At 40.6% G+C, this 22,818-nt stretch overlaps 1 protein-coding gene across 1 annotated transcript in view; it reads right to left on the bottom strand.

Moving 5' to 3' along the window:
- EHBP1 (EH domain binding protein 1) overlaps positions 1-22,818 on the bottom strand; it is a 204,788-nt gene that overhangs the window by 31,717 nt on the left and 150,253 nt on the right. The window contains exons 15-20 of the mRNA XM_041404490.1: positions 19,850-19,997; positions 12,545-12,661; positions 9,600-9,727; positions 6,802-6,940; positions 6,545-6,651; positions 3,756-3,879 (exon numbers count right to left, since the gene is read on the bottom strand). Coding sequence (XP_041260424.1) covers positions 3,756-3,879; positions 6,545-6,651; positions 6,802-6,940; positions 9,600-9,727; positions 12,545-12,661; positions 19,850-19,997 — 763 coding nt within the window. The remainder of the gene's footprint in view (positions 1-3,755; positions 3,880-6,544; positions 6,652-6,801; positions 6,941-9,599; positions 9,728-12,544; positions 12,662-19,849; positions 19,998-22,818) is intronic.

Here is a 22,818-nt window from a genome sequence, read left to right as displayed (position 1 = left end):
CCGGAAATGCAAAGCTCCAGCCAGTTCCAAACTCTGTGCCTAGCTGACGAACTTTGAAAGTATCAGCTCCCTTCTGGCCAAGGGCCAGAAACTTGTCTTCCCCAGCCAAAAGAGCTCCCTAGCAGAGCAGGAAAATGGCAATCCATGTGCAGACAAGGACCTGGGCTGTCTTCCTACAGCCCCACTTCCATTAGACGCCCTTCTCTTATGGAGGGCAGCAGCTCCAAGGGCAGCAGTGGAATGGATACTCTGCAACCCAGGCTGCATCCTAGGGAATGGACAGGAGAGCAGTTGTGTCAAGGACTCCTCTCTCCCTGTTCATGCCAGAAAGGGAATGGGGCATTGGGAACCTCCAGATTCCACTTCTCCCAGCTACCCACAGCCACTGCATCCCTATCAAAGCCAGGGTGGCATTTTCAACCTTTTATTTGCAATCCTGAGTGCTAGAAACTTTCTCTAAAACGTGTAATGTCTAACAAAGTCAAACAATACCATGAGCTGGGATCTAACCAAGAAAATACATTATTTATACTTACAGTTGCTTCTCTTTTGATGAAACCATAGCACTTCTTCCACATTTATCAAAGCCTGCAGTGTCCAAGGGTTAGTCACTATATCTTTCTGGTCTTATCACTAGCCCATAGTAAGGAAATTCCCACCAAGACAGGTGGAACACTAAAACAAATGTTTTGATACACAGGAAGAGGATACAATAATCTTTCTCTGTGAAATTTATGATTTGAAATGAATGATACAGAATAATGTTCAAGCTGCTGCCTGAAAAAATCGCTCCTGGCTAAGCAACAAAAAGGACTCTCGAACTCCTAAGGATGAAGAGCTGCCAGGTGGCAAAGAGTCTCCCCACTGGAAAAAACACCCCCAGTTCTGTGCTGGAGAAGGATGAGAAGGAAGAGACAGTGCTTTCTTCCTAGTAAGTCTTACTAAAGAACTAGGCCAAGCACAGTGGAGAAGGAAAAGATGGGCCAGTCCCCAGCAGACACAACAGGGTTGAGCAGACCATGCTCTACCTTCTTGAATTTAATTTCAGGGCAGATGACTGAGTCATGATGGCAGTCTCTCAGTTGTTTAATTTATCTTGCATGGTCTTGGCATACACAGAAACAACGCTGAAAATCCCAGTACCAAATGTTCTTCCACACTGATGGGGACTATGACCCTGCAAACAGTTGTTAGGATCATTCAGTGTAAGCTCTTCCTGACACAAATGTACAAACATGGTACCCTGCTTCATCTGCTGAGAAATAAGATCAGCAGAGACCTTTACTTGCCTGAGGTTCTCCAGTATTACAACCCCAGGCACTACAAAATTAAAAAAGAGATGTGATTTAAAAAGAGTGTTAATTATTATACCAATTCATTTGTGGTTCTTGTCCTTCATGGTGAGTGTTCAGGATCTTTTCGCTACACACGCCCAAGTGTCTTCCTTCTTCCTAAAGCCTGCATTTTCAGCAAACCCAAACATCTTCTGACTTTTCAGAACAACTCTGAAAGCTGGCAGCATTTCATATTTCTCATCTTTCTGGTGTGTACTAACACCTAAGGGAGTATTTGCAAAACCCTGAGATCACCATCAACAGCCCTTCGGGGCTTTTCTAGCTACCATGCTGTGGTTACTTTCTTCCTTCAGACTTGGCTTTACAGACCATTTGGTGGCCCGTGGCAGGCAGGCAGGTCATATGGTGTTGACTCATCATTTTTGTTTCCAGATCCCTCCCTTGGTCAGACACTGAGACAAAGATGCCCAGACCCTGACAGAAGAAGCTGGGATGAAGACATGGGCACGAGCTCCTGATCTGTCTGCTTGAGGAACTACTTCCCATTGAGAGGTATGGATGACAACCAAGTGCCATCCTGACAAAGAGAGCCACTAATGAGATGAAATACAGCAGATCCTCTGAAGGCTCTCTGGTAAGATGGGAACCACAGATAAGTATGAGAATCCCTGCTTTCAAGGCTATAAAGTTAACTATCGGTTAAAAACTCCAGCTTTCACATATTTTCTCCTAAACTGCATTTTTTTAGCTGAGAATATAAATAGGATGCTTATAATTGACTTGTCAAATCAATTGCTTTAAATTAAATCCTGAATGATCAGAAAATGTTAAAGGTAAAAGTAAATATTTTATTATGGCTGCACCACCTCTCCCCTTGTCCCCAGTCCAAGAAGTGATGGATATTTATCAGTATTCTAGTTACCAACCTCTAAACTGCACTCCTACTCTCCAGCTGTGTGCTGGACTCCTATTTTATGCAGAACACTTATAAAAAAAATTAACCTCACCATGGGTCTGATAGGAAGAATACAGCAACTTCTGTCATACTTCAAAATACGAGAAACTAAAATCAGTAAGAAATCTCTTTTAAAATGGAAGAAATTACATAAATAAAATAATATCATGCTTATTAGAGTTTTTTAAATCCCCAAGTGCTATGCTGAGGACTCCATATGTATCTATAGGTAGTATCTGGAGTACATATAAGACTTGTGAAATATTATACTGGCTCTTTTGTGCAGAACATAGATTTCACAAATACAAAAAAGTACATGAGAAAGTGCAGGACAATACACACACATTTTTTCCAGCTAAATAACTAAAGATCAAGACGCAATGCATTTGAAAAAGTGCTTCAAAAGACCATAATAGGTAACAGTCCTACTAAACAAGCATCCAGTCAGCATTGAAATAGTTTCTGATTTACATGTTTTTGTAAAATTAATTTAAAAAATCAAACAACCTCAGCAGGTGAGAAAGTAAATACGTTGAAAAAAACCACCCTAATATTTGGATACAAGTAGCAGGCTCATTTCAAAGTATTGAACTTTAACTGAAGTCAATTAATCTGTTTTACAAAACACAACACTGGATTCAATATACTTTAAAACCTATAATTTCAGTTAAAGATGGGCTTTAAGTTTATGACATCAAATACCCACATAACTTAAAAACACAATTTACCCACAAAGTAATCTGGACCAACTAACTTTTTTTCCCCCTGGACATGAAGAACATTTTTTGAATCTACAACACTATTTATTTTTGAAACACCAAAGCACCTTTTGTTTCCAATTGATATGGTTTAACCTCTCCATCTCTGATGACCACCAGCACTTAATACCCATCTAAAGTTCATTGTTGAAGTCACAACCATTATGCTTTCAACAAAAAATTGCCCATATATTTAAATCCTTTCAATGGCACCTACAACACCAAGTATTACAGACTTTTAAAATCTATCCTCCTGAAAATAAACAAATAAAATAATTGTGGAGCATCAGTAACCAGATAGTATTCTTAAATTTCAGTGATCTAGTCAATGGAGCCTTCCTCCATGTACTGCGCTGTTTCATGCAGTACATGGCTTTAGCTGGCCAAATTTTTTTTCCCACTGAATCAGTAGAACAGTGAAGATCTTACTTTTTTCCTTTTTTTTTCCTTTTTTTTTTTTTTAAGCAGTGGCATATCAATGAGGCACAGATGTGTATTCCAACTCTGCATGGATGAGCACACTGTTCAATAGTGCTGGCTCACACGGTATCAGGGCAAGTTATCACTTCCCATGAAGGCACTCTTATCACCAGGGCCCAGAGAGGTGGCTGCAAATCGCAGCCTTTTTATTTTCAAGGCAGTTTTGCTGAACATTCAGGCTTCAAAGATTCACACTTCCAAAACTCTATAAGAGTTTGTGAACGCTCAATTTGCCAAAACTGTTTACAGTGTAATTGGGCACCGTACCTGTGTCCATGAGATAGCGAAGGCGCTTCTCCACCAGCGCGGCACGGGTGTCAATTTGCTTTTGCTCATTCTCTAGTGCTGCCAATTCTCCTACAACATACTGACTGGTGTCTTTGAACCCTTTCTGTTAAAGAGAACAAACAAGAAGAAAAAACATCACTTGTAAGTTGCATTTTTCCTTTCCACAAACACTTAGTAAGGCACTTACCTAAACAACCAAATATCATGCTCACTACCAAAAAGCTAACACATTTCATAAACTTTACAATTTTGCCAAATATTCTTATTTGTTTATTAAAATATCCTGGGTTTTTTTCCTTAGGGAACATTTGATTTTGCAGTTTTTTTACTAGCTAGCAGTTATTTTGAAATTCCTTTAATTTATTTCTAAGTGCATAAAAGCTGCTGTAACAAAGTGCCATGAAAAGAAAGGTAATACAAATAAAGCACTATTTAATGTGCCATTTCTACTCCATTCAGGTCTGATTCAGTTTTAAAACATTAACTTTCACGGCTAGAAAAACTAGCACAAGAGTGTCCAATGACAATTAAAAAGTGGGCTTTTAAGATTAAAACCAAACCCCAAACAAGATCCCTGGCTTGTTTAGCTCCTCTGAGCCAAATGTAGCACTGAGGACCCCCAGCCTGGGCCATCCTGCCCCTCTGGGTTTCCCTGACTGAAGGAACTGGCCTGCCTGCAGGGTGATCTCTAAAAACACCACTAATTAACTTCAACTCTTATCCTGGAAAGTGGCGACAAGGCCCTGGGCAGGCACTCGGGTGCACAGGGACCAGCCTGAGCTGTCCTGCCTCTGCACCAACCACACCCGGCCAGGAGGCAGCCCAGGGATGCCACGTTGATAAATCCTACTGAACCTTACCAAGAAAGCTGTGGGAACACTCTAACAAGCCAAGTCTGCCTCTTGTACCCTGTAGATCCTCAGCACTGCCCTGCACATCACCACACAGATCTCCAAGCGTTTCCAAAGCCATTTGCCCGTCTCGCAGGAGCCCAAGCAAAGGCATCCAGTACCTCTAAGTTATTCTCATGTGGCTCAACAACTTTCACAGTGTTGTGGCTGTACACAATGCTAAAATGTAATTCCTAAAGCATGTTTTTGCATAAGTTAAGAAAAACATACTACTCTTTCCAAGTAACCTTCCATGAACTTTTTTCCTCCTACACCTGAGCCAGAGCCTGGGTGAATGTTTTAAATAGGTTAAAAAAAAACCCTGACAAAATTATTTCATGTTTCATCTACACCCTGTAAAGAAAGAAACAAAAATCACTGTCCTTGTGAAGAGAAAAATACACAGGCTTTTTCTTTTTTGAGATTTATTTCCCTACTAGAGGCTAACTTGTTGCTGCATAAGGGTCTCACACTTCCACTGAACACTTTCAGTTGTTTTTCTGTAAATGTGTCTGAAATAATCAATTCAGCTTCCTATTCAGGCAGCAGGCATAATAAACACATCAGCATATTAGTTCAAATAAATACATGCTCAAAATGAAAGTTAACAGCATGGATGAGCACCCAGGACCAGCAATGAGCACAGAACTTTGAAATTTGGGTTATCCAAATTTAAGGACATTAATCTGGTCCCCCTCTTCCTACACAACAGCCAACAGTAGCATCCCTAATGGAAAACCTTCTTCTACCTGTTGTATAGCCAGAAAAACAGCAACAACAAAACCAAAACTCCCTGAGAGCAGACCCTGAAGACAGAAAAAAATTCTGTCTGGGGAGTTGAAGTGATGTGCAATATATTGCCTTTCATCAACTATAATTAATTGAAAATAGTATGAAAACTTCCCTAATGTCAGCATGTATAATTGTTAACAATTGCTATTAGAAGATGAAAAGAAATGCTGTGTCAGGCTGTAATATCCCAAGAGTTCATGTGTATCATCTGCATATATAATGTGAATTCACTGTGCCAGACCTTTTCAGCTCTGCAAAAGTACTACTGGGCTAAAAATAACTCCAGCTTGTAAAAAGTTCGATGTTTTGGTGTAGATATGACAGCAGTACAAAATTGCTACTCCGCTCCAGATTGCCTCAGCAAAAACGACAAATGTGTTCAGATAAACTGTGGAGACCAACAAACAACCACCCTCAAAGGCTGTGTTGCGCTTTCAGACAAAAAAACATTCAGGTTAAAACTTGGTTCTTCCTGCTTCTGTCCCGCAGCTGTCCATCAAAACCAGCTTTCTCCCTGCGGTCTATCAAATATTTCCCTCACAAATCAATTTTACACATGATCAGCCCATACCCCTACTGAGCTGAACCTCCCCGTTAATTAAGTGAAGAAATTACCATATATATTATATTAATGCAAACATCATTCAGCTAGTAATTCACGGCTGATCTGGATAATGGAAAGGTTGAACACCCATTAACCCAAGCCAACAAAATGGGTTGGCTGAGAAATTCTAGCAGGTCTCATGTGACTCTTCCCTCTAACTGCAGCTCTGCGGTATCTGCTATTGTAATAATTAAAATCCTCCCGGTAGATCAATACTGGAATCTCTTTATGGGAAGTGCCCTGATGGAAATGTCTCAAGGAAGCTGGGGCTGTGGAACTCTGAAAAATTCATTTTTTTTATCTGACAATTATCACCACACTGCAGACTAATTCAACAGTGCACCCCTCTCACTCTGCTTTGAATGCACTGGAGATTGACATCTAAAAAACCCTAACATCTCATTTTAACAAATAAAGGCACTATTTCCACATACAGTTTGGAATTATCAGCAATCATGAAACCAGACAAAAAATTAATATACATTAAGCACTTCATCTTCTGATGGCTTCCTCTGAGTCTCAGCTATCGCAGCCTTCTCCTCATTTCCTCTCTTTGTATCTTCCTGTATTGATCTCTGCCTTTTCATCTCTTGAAAAAAGGGAAAAGACATGTAAAATTATTATAAAGCTTGATATTTATGTATTGAAATGTGGACTTACATTATCGGGTTTTCATATATTTATTGTTAAATATTATTAAATCATAAGATGGGAAAACAGGTTTTATATTTTCTCCTACCTGGTCTGCTCTCCACGTATTGACTGAAAGACTGGAGCTGAGTTTTCCTGACGGTCGAGTCCTTGCTGAACACAACGGGATTTCTAAACCGTTCTGCTGCTTTTTGTGATCGCTCAGCACGATGTTCCTCTGTTCCATTCTGCTGGGAAAAAAACAGACACACAACAGTTTCTTTTGTTTACAAGCGGGAAGACATTAATTTGAAAGGTACGTTTTTGTGAGGGGACAGGACACAGATTTTACGAAGTGGATTTCACAACTCGGGCCGTGGTTTATATTGGATGGAAGACTCAGCTGCGGGGAAAGAAGCAGAACAGTGATTAACTTTTTTTTTTTTTTTTTTTTTTTTTTTTTTTTTTTTTTTTTGTTTAATATGTGGTGGCAATGACTGGCTTTTTGCTCTGTGGGCACCCTCCTGCAGAACTCTCTACTACTTTACCAAGCAGACCTCTTCACTGTGACTGGCATTTGCCAGCGATGCCCATTTTAAACAAAAACTCGCTCCTTTGCACCTTTGCTGTGCCAAGCCCTGCGCGTGCTGCTGCCAAGTCGCGGCGTCTCTGCCCCTGAACACGATCTGTATCATTTTAAAGCGTGTTGCCTTTAGCCTCTCTCCCTGCCCGGTACAGAAATCTGTTGTTTTCTGTAGTCCCATAGACTTGTATGACAAGAAGAACTAGTTTCTAATTTTATGCCCATTGAGATAAACCACTAATGCTGGATGAAGTCTAAAAGGTAGGATTATAATGCTACCCCACTGAACTGCATTTCATCAGCTATAACTTTCCAAAGCCAGATTTGTAAGTAAGCCCTTTACAGCTAAGGAAACTACAATTATCTTTTCCAGGGCTTCCTATGTTAATACTGGTAACAAATTCAAATGATTCTATCAACACAAAATATCCCAGAAGACTGAACCACTGTGGTGTGTGGAAGCTGCAGATACCGAGGTGCTGTGTACCAAACAAATATTTCATTTTATACCTAATCTTTTATTATTTTTATTAAGTGTTTTGAAAGTAAATAGGGAAAGGCTAAGATGCATGACTAATAGCTAAGCCTGCTGAATGCTGAAACTGGTTATCAAAAGCTACCAAGACTTTGCCCTTCCTCTGCATTGAGACAATCGGTAATGAGGGAGTTCTCCAACGGCCTATTCTCTCGCCTCAAGGAGGCCGGGGATACACAATCCCCAAGGGAAGGTAACAGTTTATCCTTTTCCACAAACACAGAATGCCTCATTTAGAAACCTGTAAACTGCATTTTATTAAAAAACAAATCCACCTCAATGCCAAGAGCTCCATGAGAACAGATGGGTACCATATATTCCTTATAACGCCGCCTTTCAACTCTTCCTTAGAAAAGACGCACGCAGAGATAAACTGTTAAGTTGCACCTTTTTGTGGGAGAACCTTAGAAAAAAAATCAACTCCTTCACAAATGCTTTTTATACAGAAATACAATTTTTGTTAGGTTAGATGATACCAAATTACCCTAAGAGGCAGCCTGTGGTCATTTCACAGAATTAAGGCTTAAACAAGTAATGCTTATACCTCTGGATGAGTTTTCAGCTGCACTAGTCAGGTGGTTATAAGATTTTGGTTAAATAAAAGGTGGTTTCTTGTTATTAGTAGAATAACCATCTGACAGCCTAAACTAGGGTCTTTACCAAAATAAACAAACATGGCTAATTTTTTAGGCCTGGCAACATGCTAAAATATCAGTGTGATTAGCTAGTAAATCCCATTTTAAGAAACCTTTTTATGACTGGGGACTTCTGCCACTTTACAAATGTATTCCTCTAAGCCCACTAATTCAGTTAGCCTTTTCAATCCATTGTATTATTCTTGGGCCAGCTTCATTTTGCATTAAATCCACTGCAGAAAGCTAAATTGAACGCAAAAATCAGACTTGATCCAGGCTTCCTTTTGTTCAAAGATAGAGACCGAAAGTCCTCTGCTGCTGCCACACACTTTCATCACCAATTTATAGGAACCGACAGTGTAAGGGAAAAGCAATGAAAGTCATTGTTTTGGGACTTCAAAGCATCTCTGTATCTGGGGAAGGAAATCCTTTCAGTCAGCAGCGCTCTCCCCACAGACTGCAGGTGGGTGAAAAGTTATACCCAACTGGAAGTGCCCCAGAGCCATAGGGGTATTAATGACATACAGGGACTATTTTTAAAAAATAGAATAGCGAGAACAAAAGGGGTCTAATTAAGAAAATGAAATGGAAAATTGATTGGTGGGCACTTTATGCTGAAGTGGTGAACATTAAGAATAGGCAAAGTGCCCATATACACTACATGCTCATGTCTGTTTTTCTCAGAAGCACTCATCGAGCACCCAAAGTATGTAAGCCTTTAAAGTGTACCCCAGCTTAATTTTAATGTAGGAAAAATAGAGGACCAGGACTGGGAGGGAAGCAAATCTCTGAGAGTCCAACCCCACTCCCATTCAGGTCAGGTAGTCCAGCTGCTGATTGCACCAGCAGCAGGATGGAGCCCGTGCTGCATTTCTGATATCAGTAACAACCTGAGCAGGCAGAATTGAGAGAGCTTCGTATAGCTGTTAGTGTTCTGCCAATGACAAGTATCAAGATTAAGGGTAAAAAAAAAAAGTGTTGATCAATCAACAGGAAAAAACTCAGTGCACTGCAAACCTAACTGCACTGCCATGAAGATTTTCTGTGTTTTTGACTCTGAAAGATTTGGTAGGAAATTGTTTTCATCCTCACAAAATACAAACCCTTGATCATAACACATAGGTACCAAAACAAAAGCATTAAGAAAAACTTACCTTAATGTCTTGCTCTGAGCTATCTGTTACAGTTTTCTGAGCAGCACTGGAGAGTGAATTTGCCACCTGTGGCTGAGCTTCTAGGAGCTTCTTCAGCTTCAAATCCACCAACTTACTGTTTTGTTCTGCTAAATATGCAAATACCACATACAACAGAGTGAGATGCATTTCAATGCAGGCTTGCTACAACAATGTAGCAATTTAAAAGGTAGATTTAATTCACTTTGCTATCATTTTGAACTTAAAAAAAATAGAAGGAATTGTTTTTGTGATTGGGATTGGTGCAGGTTTGTGTAACATACACAGATTTTTTTCTTGGAAAACATACACGACACTTAGCTGAACAAGTAAATATGCTTGCAGACAGCAGATGAAAAACACAGAGAGTAGATAATGTTTAAAGTTACTCCCAATGGGTACATACCTATACTTTGGTATAAAAACACACTTAAAAAGCCATTTATTTAAAGATGACAATTTATCATATAATTTACATACTGAGTATGTATGTTTCTGAACAAGTTTCTGAACTACTAATTCATCCTGAGGCTTCTCGGCATAGCTTCTCATAAAATTTCAGTATCAAAAAAGACTACTTTCTAGTAATAATTTACTATGATTCATAGAATATGGTGAAACTAGGAGTCATAAAATGCTTCAGAACTGCACCAAAGGGACAGACTCAAAGTCTCCTGAAGCTCTCAAATTTTTTAATCAATTTTAGCAACTTGGATCAGAGCCCAAACAAATAGCAGTTGAGAACTTTACCTCGCACTAATACTCATTCTGTATGTGAATGTTGACTGTATGAATTTGCAACACACCTACACATGGAGTTACCTACACACACACACGTGTAAGGAGGAGGAAGGTGCTAACAGCAAGCTGCAGCACAATCTGTGGAGCTGTCCCTGGGCAGGGAAGCAGAGGAACACTGGAACAGAAGCCCCCAGACACACACTCTACATGCAGCCCCACGGGAGGAATCACCCCTGCACTGGAGCCAGCAGAGCATCACCTGCACATGGGATGCACTTACACCTGGGCCTTGGGCCACAGGCAGAGGAAAGAGCAGTTCTGTGTTTTCCCACATGCACAACCTGAGTTTTTCACTGCAGGGTGGTGACTTCTAGCTGGTGTGGAAAGTAGAGTCATGACTGTTTAGCCACACAGCTCCTTCCAAGGTTTGGAGTGCTCCAATGCACATTAGCCAAAACATTTTTGGCATGTGGGCAGTCAAATGCTGCCTGTCTCCAGCAGCAATGGGCTTGGCTGGATTATGAAAAAGGATAGTTTCCCTTTCCTCTGGCACACCCAGTCAGGGTGTCCTTAATTGAGGCTCACATGTAAGTACATGCACGTTCTCGTGGGTTTATCCATAAACATCATGTAATAACCATGATATAAGAGGTTCACAACACGTAGAAACACAGACAAATACAGACAGCAGCAGTACTTAAAACCAAGAAGGAGTAAAACCAAGTTTTCTCTTCTTGAGAGAGATAAGAGGGGCTAAGATTCAGCAGGGGACTAATTAAGATGGTCCATAATGATCCCACATCTGAAATGTCACTGAACAGTTATACTTTTAGGTGTTCCCAGGAGATTCAGCCTATACTTGGTATGACTGGCAGATTTAAACCAAAATCCATATAGTTGGATTTCTACCACAGTACTAGACTGCTTTCTGTATTACTGCCCATCTTCTTTCTTACTTGTCTGTACCTCTGGCTATCGTGCAGACTGAACTGCAAAATGATGTCCCAGGTCTTTTCCAGGATGTCTGCCCATGGTGGACATGCAGAACTGGGCAGTGGGTTGGTATGCATGAAAAAGTACCTCTCAGAGAAAAAGGCCCACAGAAATAAATGTTGGTGGGTCACTGGGCAATGGGACAGGAATATTCACTTATTCAGTTTATCTTCCTTCTAAAATTAACCAGTTTTTATTGGAATATTATTTGACAGTATTCTGATTTAAGTAAGCTAAATTCAAGTGCTGGAGACACAAAAAATATTTTTTCTTATGTGTCTGGAAATCCTCAAATAGAAAAAAATAAAGGACATCACTCAAAACTTTTGCATGCAAACAAGACTACAAAGTGCTATACAGACACCACTGTTGGTTTAATTTACAAAGAAAAAAACACTAAATAAGGCTTTGATTTAACATATTATGGACTACACATTTGGATCTAGCTGGTATGGGCAGGATCAAGCTAGAGGATGCTGAAGATAGTCTCTCTTGTACTGCCTGTTTCAAGACAGTCCTGTGCTGGCCAAGCTACTCCAGGCCTGAGCTAACTGCAGGATTCCAACATATTCAGCAACACATTTATCACTTAAACTCTGGCTGGGCTTGAAGATTTTTGAAAGGGGGGAATAATACTCCTGTGACTTCATGTGTTTATAAACCCCTTGGTATTTATTTGAACACTGTTAAGTAAATAGGACTGCTTCTGCTCACATTTATACCTCCATGCCCCCCTCTGGGGCAACCAAGAACTGGTCCTCATAAGGAACCAGAGAGACACCAGGTCTATATGAACACAGAAAGACATATTTTCTCCTCTCCCCTGAGCAGATGGGGCCAGGATGGCAGTGCAGAGTGGCAGCTGTAGTTGCCACACAATTGCTCATCCCTCTGCCTACGTGGCACAACCCAGGCAGGGTGCCTTCAGGTGGCTCTGCTCCACCAGTGTGGCCTAGGGCCCCCTTCCCCATCAAAACAGCAAGAGCCATCTAAATCTGACATTGCTGGAATTAACTTAGTTGATTTTAAATTTCAACTAAACATGAATGCAGGATATTAAACATTAGGGCTTAAGAGACGTGAAAAGGCATACGGGAATAAAGCTGACAGAGAGACAAGCAGCACATCAGTATTTATATGATGATGGAGTGTTAGTCATGCAAAATACACAAAATAGCCATTATTTAAATTACCCGTTGAATCAAGGTCATTTTCTAGGTTAGTAAGTTCATCTCCACCTCCAGTAACAGAGCATTCAGGAGCCTCCTCATTAGTATCTATCTCAATATTATCATCATCCTCATCCTCATCTGTAGGAACACACAGCATTAAGGTTAGTATTTTCATATGTACATGCAACACATCACTCAAAAAAAATGAATGCTTTAGGAAACAAGCTGAGTTAGGATAAAAATGCAAATAATTAAATAAGTCTGGAAGGAGACTCCAGTCTGTCCACTTCTGGATGTGTCTTTAAACTGAGGCAATTCATTAAACATATGGGGGTCTCTGCTGGAAACTCCTGCTCCAATAAAGACAGAGTCTGGCCTCAGCAGGGGCTGTTCCCTGCGCTGAACCTCTGCGTAACTTGAATCAAAATGGTTTCCCCCAGGCTCCCAGTTCTCCATATTGCAGGATGGGTGCCAAAACTGCCATGTGGTAGGTTCAGATGGGTCTGGGCAGCAGAAGGACCTTGAGCTCCTGTCTCCTCAGAAAGGCTCCAGGTACTGAGTTCCCAGCTTGGTGAGACTTGCTGCTCCTCACCTGCTCCTCCCAGGATGTACCTGGGATGTACAGTACATCCCAGAGCAGTGATCACTGCACCTTGCCTAGGTTTTAAAGTCTCCTTCTGGTACTAGGAGGAATGCTACCACTGGAATCTCAGTAAGCAACTCTGTCAGGTGCACAGAGAGCACACTCATGCATTGTTGCTTTCCCAAAACCACAGGATGGGCCTCCTCTCAGGGTCTCTTCTCCAGGCTGAGCAGGCCCAGCTCCCACAGCCTCTCCTCACAACTGAGGTGCTCCAGTCCCTTCATCAACTTTGTCACTCTCTGCTGGACCCTCTCCAGGAGCTCCACGTCTCTCATGTCCTGAGGATCCCAGAAGTGGGCACAGCACTCCAGACTGGCCTCCCCAGGGCTGAGCAGAGGGGCAGGATCTCCTCCCTGACCTGCTGGCAATGCAGCTCCCAATGCAGCCCAGGGTCCCCTTGGCCTCCTTGTCCCCCAGGGCACGGCTGGCCCATGGACAGCTCGTTGTCCAGCAGCACCCCCAGCTCCTTCTGTGCAGAGCTGCTGCCCAGCAGCTCACCCCAGCCTGTGCTGGTGCCTGGGGCTGCTCCTCCCCAGGGGCAGGACCCTGCACTTGCCCCTGTTGAGTTCCAGGAGGTTCTTCCCTGCCCATCTCTCCAGGCTGTCGAGGTCCCTCTGAAGGGCTCTGAGCCCTCTAGGGTATCAGCCACTGCTCCCACCTTCCTGGCACCAGTGAACTTGCTGAGCAGGCATCTGCCCCTTTATCCAAGTCATTGATGAATAAGTTAAAAGTGCTTTACTGCACTACTTTTCATCAGCATTGTTTGTAACCTACACACATTTAAAAAAAAATAACAATTGCAATTATATTTTTATAGGATCTTTCTACCAAGTTTCTCAGAGCAGCTTATGAATATAACACATAAATGAGCCCCATAACGTCTTATGAAGTAGGCAATTATTATAATTACAATTATGATGATGATGTAGGTAAATTATGGCACAGAAAGAGTAAGTAACCTGAAGAAGATCAGATAGCAAGTTCTGAATTGTGAAGCAGATCCCAGAAAAAATCCTGACTCACATTTTCAATACAAATATATAATGAAATTCAAGTCCATAAAAGCTAGATTAGTACTTTCAAAGTAAGTAGATACATTGTATTTACTCACTTTTAGATCTCATATCAAATGGTTTCTACACTTGTTCAGAATTCCACTAACATTTTTTTCCTATGTACACATGCATGTGCGTAAAAATGATAAAAAGGAGTAGGCTAAAGTACATCTGAAGAAACAAGACAGTAACTAAAGGAACTTTAAAGTATCTAAGACAGGACAAAAAAATACAAATTATAAATAAAGGACATAGATATATTCAAACATCATATAAACAAAAAGGATCCTAAAGATAGTACCCAGATGCCATAATTCTGAATCCCAGAGGTTTGGACCCGGATTGGTGCTGACCACTCAACCTCATTCCCAGCCCTGGAGCTTGCACTTTAGGCCCACACTGCTGTCATGAAGGTCATACAACTGCATCTTTATCCCTTTATTTCCACAGCACCTAGAATTCCCATTTCAGGAGCCTGTTGATTTTTTTATGCCTACTACTTTTTTCTAACCAGCTGCTCCCTCAATTGCCCTGTAACTAATCAACATCTTTCACAGACCTCCGCTGATACAGGGTAAGGCTCTTGCTGCCACAGACAGGAGCAAAGAGGTTCCCATGTCAGTGTCCCACTTATCCAACATCAGTTGTGTGTGTGATGGAGCAGCAGCTGTGAAGCAGGACCCCTGTGCTTCAGCTGAGCACCATGACTTCCCTGGGTTCCCCTCCATGTATTCTCCTCGGTCTCTAGAAGACACAGCTTTCTTCCAAGCTGCCCCAGACTGAGCCAGAGTGATGGAGAAGAACATCTCCTTGCAGCCAATCCAAGATCTGGGACCTGACAGACTGTGCTTCAGGTGTGTAAGTGGATGGGCAGAAACACTCCCAACTCTCTGAGACACTCCCCTCTGTTTCCACTTAAACTCACACAGGTGATCCTGGGATCTGGACTCCTGCTGCTTCAGGAAGTGCAGAGATAAGTGAAAAAAGTAGAATGGTACAGCATGATCTTCAGGAAGCGGAAAAAGGACAAAAAGTAAAGGGATAAAAAGCAGACTGAGGAGAAAACAGAGAATGGTAAAGCAACAACAGCAGCAATTTTGATGGTTTTGAATTTCCTTCAAAGCTGCTCTACCGTTTCTGATGAGGAGCTTTGCACACCATTATAAATCCTTCATGATGGTGTTGGAGAAATTCAGTGGCACTCAGGCCATGGTACTCTCAGATACATCCTGGAGTTCACAGGGGCACACTGAAAGCATGACTGGGCTACTGTGGACATTTGGAAGAGGTAGAAGGGAAGAAAGAGACACCCTCATGGCAGTGGGAAACCAAATCCACCTGGAGCCTAAAAGCAGGCAATGACTTTTGGAATCACCCAAGGAGTCAGCTCACAAGGTCAGCTCACAGCTACTAGTCATCCCACCTCATGCTAGATGTGTCAAAACAATCTAAACAAGATGACAGGATTTAAGACTCCTGCATACTAAGAGAATGCTTATATTAGATTATTTGATTTTCTTTAATTTAATATAGCAAGATGAGATCAGAGGCACTGCCTTTGACACCACCATTTTAAGAAACAAAAGAGATGGCAATGTGGAAGACACCAGTTTCTAGTATCAGATAATGACCTGACCTAGTATTTAATTTAAAGTTGGCAGACTTTGACTGAATATGATTATCAGGACATTTACACTTTATTTTTAAAAAATCAATTAAAAGCAGTAATTTGAAGTCATTTCAGAATTTTTCAAGTATCTTTAAAAATCTAGATTCCTTGATTTAAATTACTCTAGGGTTTTTTTCCGGTTCAATGTTCTTTCAGTGTATTAAAAGGGAAATGTGTTTAGGCAGCATGTTACAACAAGATTTTGCAATTATAAATGATAAAAGGAACAACATGACGAAGAGATAACAGATATCTTTGATGAAAAGAACAAATTGCTAGTGTGAAAAACTTAAAGCACTTGATCTAGAACCAGGGCAGATATTTAGAAAACGACTGAAGGACTGAAGTACCGCTTCCTTGGAAAGTATGTAAATCTGAATCCCAGAAAAACAGTACAGCTTTGCTATGTCATGAAGGAATGAACAAAATCAAAGATAAAGGATTGAGTCAACAACTTAAAAGCACTGACCATCTCCTGCACAGCATGGATTTCAGACTGGACTGGAGAGAGGGAAATAAGTATCTTTTGGAACTATGTGGAAATGCCAGAATATTAGTGGAAAGGGACCCAGAGGCATTTTATAGCTCTTATGTCTTACTACTCAGATTAAGGTCAGGCCTAATTTGTTGTTAAACTGATATTCTCTTGACTTGGCTGAAGCTTGTCCACACGCAAAGGATTTGCAGCTGACTGCATCAATTTCTAGATTAAAAGAAAAAGGAATAATTTTCATAGTGAAGCAAAAGCACTGATGGGGGCCGGATCACATGACTGGGAGAAGCTGCACAAACAGCACTTTCTCTTCAGGGAAGATATCTCCAACCCTGAGCATTGTCTCTGGGAAATCCTTCAGGCTTGTGGATTTTGAGATATTTAGTTTATTTACTTCCAGGTACAGAGTTCTCTTTAAGGCTACAGGATGTGACAGGAGCCTGGGCACAGTAATAAAGGCAGCAAAGGCAGGGAATGGAAGAAATGCAGAGTTGAAATACTGGTTCTGTGTACAAGAAGCCTGAGGTCGGGACAAGAAATTACAGCAGTAACTGTCGCCAGATAGAAACACTGCCTGCTAAAAATATTAAGGACCTAACACTCGCTCCATGAGTTGGAGACTAAGCATGATGAGTAAGGCTGTGCCACCACATACACTCCCTGAAGATCATTGCCTCAGAAGTGAGATCTTGAACATACCCTGCCCTCACCACCCCCAGGTCCGAGCCACTTCCTCACACCGATGCCAGCTCAAATAAAGGATGGAGATGTGCCAGAGAGTAAAGAAAACACACCACCCAAATCCCAGAAGAGCAGACGGGTGCTCCACTGCTCAGGGACAATTCCTAGATAATGTGTCAATTCTGTTGTCCTGGTGCTGCTAGGAAAAGGGGGGATATTTGGATCTCTATCTCGATACTGTCCCTGGATCCATCTCAAGGCATACGCTTATCGGCCCGAAGCTAATAGGACATCTCACAAATTTGAAGCTGCCATCCCAAACCCTCTGGCAGTTGGCAAAAAGAATTTCTGCAGTATTTTCTGTCTCACATGCCAAATAACTTATGAAAAAGACTGGATTTCATAGCTAGGGATGCTGCTTATCCAGGAAAGTTTCAACTTGCCATAGTCATTTGAGTTTCTCAGACCTTGGTTAAATAAAACCTTTTAACAAAGAATATTGCAGCAGTGCCAAAGCGTGAAATTCTTAATGAGCACATAGAAACAATGAAAGAGATCATGCTTTTACCTACAGTTGTAAGGAAGAAGTTAGTCTTTAAAGACTACAGAATCCCAGAGCTGAAATTCCACTTTCTTCTGAAATAATTGAATTGAGAGTAAAATTATTTGGTACATTTCCTTTTTGTAAATCAAAAAGTAATTGCAATCAATGCAGAAGAAGAGATTAACAATGTATAATCGACAAGAGAGCTCAGAAAACACAAGATAATAAGCTTGTCTTGGGTATTGTGTAGGGAATACAGGAATCTACACAATAAAAATGTTAGGGGAAACATTCAAAGTCCAGCAGTAATAAAGAGACTGTCTATCAAATCCTAATTTTTGGTGGAAATCGAAAAATCAAAAAGACTAAACACAGAAACAATTCCAATTAATTTGGTCTGTAAAGTGTTGGTGCCATTTCACTACTATATTTTAGAAAAATTAATTTCTTCAGGGGAAATCTGGTGTAGCACCTGAAAATACTGGTGTGGTAGAATTATGTGGAAGAAGTGCCATAAAGAAAACTCTTTTGAGAAGGAGGAAGCAGAAGAAAATGCTATAAAATGCACACTGACACGAAAAGAGCAAAGACGGATAAAACAAGACAGAGAATGAAAACTTTATGTCCAAGAGAAGTTCAAAAAGATTGGCCAAACTATTGCATGAACAAAAAAAAATATCCAAGTAGGAAGTATAAATCAATTCAAAAGTAGAAAGCTGGGAAATTGCTGTGCTGAATAAAACCCAATAGGTAGAGTGGTGATTGCTTTATAAATGAGTTGTCATCAGTGCTGATACTGTCTGCTCTTTTAGTAATACTAAACTCTCTGGGTGCATATGCAATCTCCCCCTACAAATACAGTTTTCTTTTAATATATATTCACAGCTATCTCTCTGACTGCTTACCAATTGCAAGAAGGGCAGGAAGAGAAATGGCAAAATACAGAGGAAAATATGAACAGGATGACCACATTCCAGAAAGCAGCACACTGGGATATTTAGCAACTCTACAACTGAGTCTCTGCAACAAAAGAGGGCCACTGTTATCCAGCTGAGCACCCAGGATAGAACCAGACAGAGACCTTACTTTGAGAGAAGGTATGGCAGGAACAGCTATGCACAGGCATGATGACACAAGGAGAAGGAAGTAATGAAATAATGTAGGATGGGGAATCATGAACTGTGAAGAGGGATGAGGAACACCCTGGCCTAGGTAACACCCAAGTCTTGTGTCATTTGGCTCAGCCTTACTGCCATCAAGGATATAATTTCTCTACTTGTCACAAAAGAGAGTTATGCTGGCCAGCTTGGTTTACTGGGCAAAGAGAGCAAAACTGAAGACCAGACTCAAAGGGAGATGTACAACTCTCTGCTCTCTCTTTGGTGTTAAACGGAACAGAAGTGTAGGGCTTAGGGGCCAGTAAGACTGTATTTAAATATTTAGGCATACAAAATACACATAGTAGAGAAGAAATATTTTTGTTGACTCTACATGCATTGTCAGTACCAAGCTGGATTTTCCTTACACTTTGGCTTATGATGACAAGTTAGTTTGAGAAACACTATTTCCTTTAGAATATGTAGAAGACATTAAAAGAGCAAGAAGCCTGCACTGAAACGTGTGCTCAGCACCCATTTGAGTTTGAGTGACACTATATTACTCCAGCTCATAGCAATGGCAGGTATATGAATTTTAATGGTATTTCAAAGTCAGCTTAATAACATTATAGCAATGTTACAACTCAAAACCTGTAAAAGCAAGTGGTCTGTCAAAAGACTGCCATTTAAAGTCAAAAGGTTGTTGCCCCTACCTCCCACAGACTATCTTTAAAATTCTCTTCTTTTGAACACATTTAATATAAAACAACATTTCTGAAATATTTCAAATGTTCTTTTTCCCCAAAATTATATCCATGTTCCTATATAAAAATATATATTGAAGAGAACCAACAACCATGAAATTCTAGGAAACTGTGCGTAACGAGAAATCTGTAAATAATGGGCCAACAGGTGCTACTCGTTCACACAACATATTTTTCTTTCAACCACATGCATGCTTTTCTTTTAACTGTTGGAAATTAGGTGACACAACACAGATTTAGGAAACACATCTATGGACAGGTCTTTTGATACGTTCACCTGATGAACAACAACGTTTTGAAGTGCGAATAAAAGTGACACCCAAAAAGGTCTCTGGTTTCTAGGTTGCCATAGGAATAAGATACAAGGTTCCTCAGCTCACCTCCAGATGCCTTTGACCTTTCTTTCAACTTTTCTGCAGCCATTTCAGTGTAGCTGGGAAGTTCTGACATCTTCACTCCAGATCGAGCTTCTGCTATTAGCTGACGAGCTCTCTCTCTCAGCTGCCGACGCCGCTCTTCATCTTGCTGCTAAGATATATTGAACAGTTGCCAACTCAGTAATTGACAGAAATGCAATTTCATTCTCAATCTGATCATCATGATAGGAACTGGTTTACAGCATGGTGCTTGGCCCACATTATAAATAGGATGCTCGATATCAGTTGGGTGTCACACCACAATTTTTAAAGACATCCATGCGTCAGATTATTTTTTTTAGAGCATTCCCCAAATTATTACTGCATTAGAAACCCGATGATTTGCAATGTAAAGCCTTTATAAACTGTGTTCTATAAAAGCACCTTGATGAAAATTTGCAGACACTTTAGTCTCAAAGTAATCACACCTAATGAGTGATTTGAGTGAAGATTTACAGTAGTTATAAAATGGTTTTACTAAATTGAATTACTCATTTGAGTAGTATTCTGTCACAAAACTGAGCTGAGAAGCCAGATACTGCTCTTGGTTACTCCAAGCACCAAGCTGACTTCAAAGTATAAAGTGGCATCAAATCTGAGGTATGTTCTTTGACTTCAATGGATATTTTTCTTTAAAAAAACCCAAAAAACCTAGTGAAAACTACTGAAAGAACAATAGATGCTCTCAGAGCAGAAAAGACTTCGCATCCCTTTAAAACATCCTTCTAGTGGGGCTTTGGTCAATAATTAAGGGAATCATACTGGAACCACGCCAGATAGTGCTGTCTCACTAAAGCTCATAAATTAGAAGCATGGTAATATTTCAGTTACATAAATAAACAAAGTTCTGCAGCACGAAATTTTGTAAAAGGCTAACCCACCATGATAAAAAAAACTTCAGAAAAAGATCTGTTTAAATGTATCTATAAGACTTCACTGTCTCCATAAGAGAAACTATTTCAGTTTTCACCATAAGCATGGGATTTTTGCTAAGTTAGGACTGTTCTTCCCCTCCCCAGAATATCAGAAACGCTCATAAAGTGCAAAGAAGTCGGCGCTTGGCTTAAACCTAACCTGCCAATAAGTTTATGTATTATTGACATAATGACCTGGATAAATCCCAGGTACAGGCCGTTGACCTGGACTAAGTGGAATATAACAAACTGCCTAATTTTGGAGAGCCATTCTGGCAGCCTTCCCACCAACCCAGAAACTTGAGCATCCCACACCTGCAGAGGCTGGTGAGAGCTGTTGCTAAGTGCTATTTAGTTTAAGCAATCATTAATAAAACAAGTGCAAAATACTAATTAGGTACATTTTATCCATTTCCATGTAAATTGTTTGTTTGTAGCTATTTACTCAGCATTGTTCTCGGCACAATAGAAAAAATGCAAATGACTGAATCAGAATGCAGCCCTAATGGGACTTTCTGTTTATAACCATTAGCCCAGAGGTGTGCTGTAATTCAATCCTCCAGCAGAAAGATTTAGCCTCATTAACAGCTTGCATGGGCAGGTTACAACTCATAAAACCCTACAGTAAACAAAGTATATGGACACAGCACAATATCTCGCCTCTGAGTGACAGAGTCCCGACTCCCTATCAGATTGCCTTGATTTACTTTTCTCCTAATGTCCTCCTCGGGAAAGACAATTCTGCCTGGGCCCTGCGAGGCAGCGGGATGGCACATGGGCTTTGTTTGCTTTCTCACCCTTTAACTTCCCAGAAGGCACAGAGCAACAGTTCTATCAAAAATTTATCTGGTAAAGTACACATTAGAAAGACAACTGGAAAGCTTCTCCTCCGCGCCCCCCTCCCCCCCCCGCACTATCATAGATCAATTTAATTTAATTTCTAGCCAGCCAACTGACACAGCAAACAGTTTTATTTCGACCCACAGTATTTGGTAACATTAATTACATTGAATTTTACTTGAAATAAAACTGCTCAAATCTCCAATATTCCTAATTCCTTGGATATAGGAACTTAAATGTCTTCTAAGAACGAAGGTACAAAACTAAGATTCCCACATGGTTTAACGTCAAACAATTTAATCTACTTCAGCACATGTAATTTAAAATAGGGCCAGTTACGTGTTTGTGACAAAAATACCCTAAACTGAGCTGGCTGATTTCTCCTTCTTTCCTCCCCTCCTCCTGAAAGAGAACTTGCATCCTGAATTATTAGCATAGTCATTAACATCCCGGGGATCTCCAAGCAAACACAGATTATGGTGGCTTGTGTTTGTGCTGATTAAGCCAATCATCACCAGCGGATAAGGGAAAAACCAGCCTAGTTCTTGCTTAAATTCAATTCAGGTATTTGAACCCTTCGTTACCGAGCTTGGCAGAAGAAACACTGGTAAGAATGGCCAATGAAACTGAGAGCAGAAAAAGCAGAGTAAGTTTTGAGGTACAGAAAAATAGTTAAACGGCATATCAAGCTAGAATTTGGAAAGGAAAGGACCTGAGAGAGGTACAGAGGCACAAACAAAAATATTTAAAAAAAAACAACTCAGGAGATATGAAAAGAAGCACTGCACCAAGAAAGGACCAAGCAAACACACATACAGTGACTTATTTTTCCCTGTACAATTGAAAAGAAAACTCAGTAAAATCTTCCACCCTCTGACATGCCAAAGAGACATTACAGTTTTCTTTGTTATTTCCCCTCCAACTATTTTGTAATGGTTTAAAGATCTGCCATGCAGATGCACAGTGAGGAAAACTTCACTATTTAAGGACAAACTCTTCAAGAATAAGTAATGTAATTCCTTGTTTCCCTCCTATAAAAATGTATTGGTATGCAATTTTTATATTTCACAGTTCACTGACATCTCGGCAAGCTTTCTTCCACTGCTTCAATGGTGCTACTTTTAATTTTATCCTCCTTAGTCCTAGTAATTAAAGTGATCAGCAGTGGCATCCCAACGG

This window comes from Onychostruthus taczanowskii, unplaced genomic scaffold, assembly GCF_017590055.1.
Source record: "Onychostruthus taczanowskii isolate IOZ18803 unplaced genomic scaffold, ASM1759005v1 scaffold21, whole genome shotgun sequence".
Lineage (NCBI taxonomy): Eukaryota > Metazoa > Chordata > Aves > Passeriformes > Passeridae > Onychostruthus > Onychostruthus taczanowskii.
Note: the sequence above shows the minus strand (reverse complement) of the source record. Positions and strands in the feature narration are given on the sequence as shown.